This window comes from Xenopus laevis, chromosome 8L (assembly GCF_017654675.1).
Source record: "Xenopus laevis strain J_2021 chromosome 8L, Xenopus_laevis_v10.1, whole genome shotgun sequence".
Classification (NCBI taxonomy): domain Eukaryota; kingdom Metazoa; phylum Chordata; class Amphibia; order Anura; family Pipidae; genus Xenopus; species Xenopus laevis.
The window spans coordinates 117,226,323-117,231,899 of NC_054385.1; the positions used below are offsets into that span (position 1 = coordinate 117,226,323).

Here is a 5,577-nt window from a genome sequence, read left to right on the forward strand (position 1 = left end):
AGATTAAATTATATCTCTGCGTGTATTGCCAATCTGTCGATTTTCAGTGGGAGATTGTCACCATCTTTGTCGGACATCTGATCTTTTACTACTTTTTTTAAACTGAAGGTTAGTGGCAGGTTGGGAGATGGGGAAGTCCAATCGTTCGAGGATTCGAACGATCGGATCTTTGCATCTATGGCCAGCTTTATCTATATGCGAGAGACAATCCAAAGAGATCTCGGCTGTATCACATAGCTCAAACAACCCAAAGGTCATCACAGATACTTTATTGTATTGGCTGACTAAGATGATAATCCCAAAAACGTTTCAGGTTTTTATTTTTTGTATTAAAAGTTTTACCCAATAACTAACTGTCTATTCTTTTTTTCTTGAAAACATGTTCCCTTGAGCCTTTTGTCACAGGGAAAAAAAACGCCACGAGACTTGTAGAAAACAACATGTTTATCAGTGTAACACCATAGTTGATCACCTAAGAATAGCCATTACCAATGAAAATGCTGTAAATGGAAAGGCATATGCGTTGAGTCTTGTTTTCGCTTGGCAGGGAGTATTATTCTTCCTGTGGAATTTCATTGCAGAAATTCATTGCGACCCCTGATACAGTTGAAGAAGGGTTCGTTTTACTCAACACATTGCAACATCCTAATTTTTTTCAGCATTGTAGTTGTACCTTGTGTTAATGCCACCTCCACCCATAAGATAAAGATTTCTGGGGGATGTAGTTGCTCCATCACTAGGGAGCACAGAGTATATAAGGAGGAGCCTTTGTTAAAATAAATAATATTTGGGATTCCAACAAGGATACAGCCATTCCTTCCCTGCTCATCATACAGGATCAACACTCACAATATACCAGGTAAATAGAGCTTTCCTGTTCATTTCTATCAGTTTATTGGGCTGATGATTTGGATTTTGGTTGGGAAGTCCATCCATGATACAGTATTCATACAATAATTTTATAGCAGGAAGTCAACTTTCTTTCCTTTAGATTAGGATTTCTTGTTTTGTATCCCGAGATGTGGCTGGACAACGCCCAGCATGTTTTAACCTTTAGTTCTAATTTCAAGGATGCTGGGATTTGTAGTCCTGCTTTATACATTATAATGAAATTTGATAAATGTTTTTTTCTTGTATTCTGTATTGCATGCTGTGACTGAGAACCTGTTAGAGGACCTTCACACATAAAGATAATCAAATAGTGTGTGTAGTAGATATGTGTGATGTGTCACATGACCTAAAGTATAAGGTAATATTATTTTAAGGGGCAGATTTATCAAGGGTCGAATTGAAGATTCAAATTTTTAAATCCGAATTTTGAGTTTATTTTAGTGTAATTCGAATAGTCCAAATTTGATTCAAGTTTAAAAAAAATTTGAAATTTATCATGTACTGTCCCTTTAAGAATTAAAATGTAACCATATAAAGGCACATGGCTGCAGGCTGAGTTATACAGGGAACTCTGAGTATCCTTCATGTATTATAAGGGCAAATGTACCCCCTCAGATGGAGATTGATGTGAATGACATGTATTCATAGTCTCAGTAAAGTGATGCAGTATATGATGGTGCCATAGAAATAAAGTACATGGGTTTTCTGTATAAAGGATCTTTCCATATTTTAAATCTTCATAACTTAAGTCTGCTAAATAATCATGTAAACATTAAAGGAAAACTATACCCCGCAAACAATGTAGGTCTCTATAAAAGATATTGCATAAAACAGCTCATATGTAAAACTCTGCTTCATGTAAATAAACCATTTTCATGATAATATACTTTTCTAGTAGTATGTGCCATTGGGTAATCAGAAATAGAAAATTGCCATTTTAAAAAACAAGGGCCGCCCCCTGATTCACTGTGCACACTAACAAACCAACAAAACATACATGTTAGGTCACATGAGCCAATTAACAAACAAAGTTGTGTCTTTTGCTTCCACACTTCTTCCTGTTACAGTTAGAGCTGCAGTATTTCTGGTCAGGTGATCTCTGAGGCAACACACAGACCATCACAAAATGGTGGCTCAAGGCAAGAGATGTAAAAGGGCAAGATTTACTTAAATATATAGACCAGTTTGATAAGATTCTTTAAAATGCCACTTAATATGATGTAAACTATCTGCTGCTTAAGTGTTCATTTTGGGGGTATAGTTTTCCTTTAAATAAACCCAACAGGATTGTTCTGCCCCCAATAAGATTAATTATATCTTAGTTTGGATTAAGTACAAGCTACTGTTTTATTATTACAGAGAAAAAGAAAATAATTTTTAAAAACATGTAATATTTAATTGGAGTCTATGGGAGACAGTCTTTCTGTAATTCAGAGCTCTCTGGAAAATGGGTTTCTGGATAACGGATCCCATACCTGTATAATAGCAATATTTATAACAATATATAAAAAATGTCCTTTTTTAACCATTCCTTTAATGTCCATGGGAGCAGCCATCTTGTTCTAATAATCCAGCCAGTAGACCCCACCACCAATGTGAATGGTTTCTGACTCTTTGGTGGAAATATTCATAGAAAAGCGTGTGTACTGTATATGAGCATGGGATTTCCAGAATAGGCTAATATTAATCATTTCATCTTATTTGAGGGATATCATGTTAAATAACCAATTTGTGGCTTGTTAAGTGACACCTCCTTTTATTTAGGATCATGCGAGTCCTTTGGCTTTTTCTTATTGTTGGATCCATGGCGCAAAAAGGTAAGTAGATTGAAATACGAGTGCACGTTGTGATCACTGAATGGGAATGTTTGCCTGAACTCAAGTAAAATTGTCATTCATAGCAGTGGTAGCCTGGGACATAGATAACGAGCCTGTTGCTGGGAAATATATAGCACATTTCTATATTTAACAAATACAACTCTCTCTCTGGTGCACCGCTGATTGGTTCAATCAATCAATCAATCAACTCCTGTTCCCCGGCAACGGAACTTTTTCCCAGCATCATAAATACGAGTTTTTTGGACACATGATGATAAATAAAAGCTTCTTTATTTACCAACAATTAAGCAATGCATAATGTCCTTACTACTGACGCATTTCATGCCCACTGGCACTTCCTCAGAGTATAATAATCTGAGGAAGTGCCAGTGGGCACGAAACGCGTCAGTAGTAAGGACATTATGCACTGCTAATTGTTGGTAAATAAAGAAGCTTTTATTCATCTTCATGTGTCCAAAAAACTTTTAAAAACTTTTTTTTCTAAAACTATTGCTGCCGAGCGCAGCTGCTCTGGGAACTGCATCCATCTCTTTACGTCATATGGAAAAGAAACCCAAATACCCAAGGTTGGCAATTAAGTCATTAAATATATCAGTAAGTGTTGGTCTTGAAAAAAGCGATGTACATTGTGATTTAGTTGGGATCATGGTCAGAGAGAAGCCAATATGGTAAGCGGATTATTTGGATAAAATGGTGTCTATCGGAGATGGCCTTTCCATAATTCCGAGCTTTCTGGATGACGGGTTTCTGGATAACGGGTCCCATACCTGTACAGGTGATAGGGAAGACAAGGCAATCCATAATATGACCATCATTTCAATGGTGCATGAATCTGCTGTAAGCATGAATCTGCTGTAAAGTCATGACAGTCGTGATGGGTGAATAAATTCAACTGGCACGAACTCGCGGCGAACTTCCGCATTTCGCCGCCGGAAAATAAATTCACAAATCTCCCACAAACATTTGCCGGTGAAAATTCGCCGACGTCTATTTCCGTTTTTTTTCATGAAAACGTTTCGAATCGCTTGATTTTTTCGTGAAAACATTCGAATTCCTCGATTTTATAGTGAAAACGTTTGAATCGCTCAATTTTATAGTGAAAACTTTCGAATTGCTCTATTTTTTTTAGTGAAAATGTTTGAATTGCTATATTTTTTTGTGAAAACCTTCGAACTGCGTGATTTTTTAGTGAAACCGTTCAAATTACTCGATTTTTTTCATGAAAACTTTTGCATTTCACGATTTTTTTTGTGAACACTTTCGAATTTCACGATTTTTTCGTAAACTCTCCGATTTCGCCGTTTCACGAATTTTGCAGGAAATACGCAAATTTTTGGGCGAAGTGAAACAGGACAAATTCGCCCATCACTACATGACAGCAACTAGAGATACTTCCAATTGTAGGTGGGAGATATAGAGAGGCAGAAAACAAAAAGATTAATGTTCTGAGGCCCTTTTGGCCATTGAATCAAATTCATGCTACGGATTAATTTGATCATTAACTTCCCCTTCATATAATTATTTGGTATTTTTTACTGGTAGTTTTATCATGTGACATTTCTAACTGTACTTACTTTCTTGTTGTTTATCCCCATGATACCCTTATCTCCTTCAAGACATGGATAGAAATATCTTCTTCTTCCCCAAAAGGTCTGTCAATGATTATGTGCTTCTGACACCAACGATGACTGGGTCTTTAAATAAATTCACAGTTTGCTTGAGGAGTTACGCACAACACGGACACTCTGCCCTATTTATCGTGGGCAACCCAGAGTCAAAGATCCACAATATGTTTGTTGTTTATCAGTCTAGTTTAACTTATTCCCAACCATATTTTGATTCCAGTATCTACATTAACAATAGTCAGGTGTGCATAACTGCAAAGGCAGATGTTCTGCAGTCGATACACAGGTGTGTGACCTGGGACTCTGACACTGGAGTTCTACAGCATTGGGTTAATGGAAAAGTCTCCCCTCTTGCTGTCCTGCAGAGAGGCTTTTCTATTGATCTCCAGGACGGCATTTCCCTGGGTCAGATGCGGAGAAATGGTGCAACTGGGTGGAATTTTACTGCTTCCTTTCAAGGGGAAATAAGTGACGTCCATATGTGGAATTCAGTTTTGTCTCCAGAGACCATAGGGAAGGTTCTGCTAAATAATATCAATGGGAATGTCATTAGCTGGAGGTCTCTGAGCTACACAATTAAAGGAGATGTCATTGTCCAGCCCAAACTCTACTGAAGACGTGGAAGGGAATCTTTGCACATACATTGCTAATGTAGATTAAACTATGCCAACTGAAATAAGTTGCTTTTAGTATATACCCGTGTTTAACAAGAGCTCAATAAATACGGCAAAAAACACTTTGTGACTTGTAGAACACATAAAGGATATTAAATGACATTGTTAAAGACATTATGACATTATATTGTGCACAATGTAGTTACCTGTTTAACCATCTTCCCAGTAAAATGTTATATGACAATAATAAGTACAGTATTTAGCCAAAACTGTTAGAAGAACCACTTACCAATAAAAAGCTTTAAGTCCTAACCATATACATTGTGTCTAGTGAATTAATCGCCTTGTTCAACACAGACTGTATTTTTTACTATGAGCTATTTATTGCTATATTGCTGGGGTATGTTTTCCTGCCCAACAGAGGAAGATATTTATCCATCACCCCATAAGAAGCTGCCTTCATAAATATCCTGCCAACTATCTGAAGAAATTCAAAACCAATTTATATTTTATATACTTTCTCATTTTGGAGGACTTAACACTTGCACCCCTAACATCCATCACTTACAGCCATGGCTGATGACTTAAGGTTTGGGGCAAATACCCAAT

The 5,577-nt window shown here is 36.9% G+C and overlaps 1 protein-coding gene across 1 annotated transcript; it reads left to right on the forward strand.

The window, feature by feature from the left end:
- The first annotated feature begins 799 nt into the window (after window positions 1-799).
- On the forward strand, window positions 800-5,285 carry apcs.L (amyloid P component, serum protein L homeolog). Its single transcript, NM_001098710.1, is given in 3 exon segments — window positions 800-859; window positions 2,656-2,708; window positions 4,346-5,285. Coding segments are annotated over 2 exon segments (636 nt in total). The 5' UTR covers window positions 800-859; window positions 2,656-2,695; the 3' UTR covers window positions 4,969-5,285.
- The last annotated feature ends 292 nt before the right edge of the window (window positions 5,286-5,577 follow it).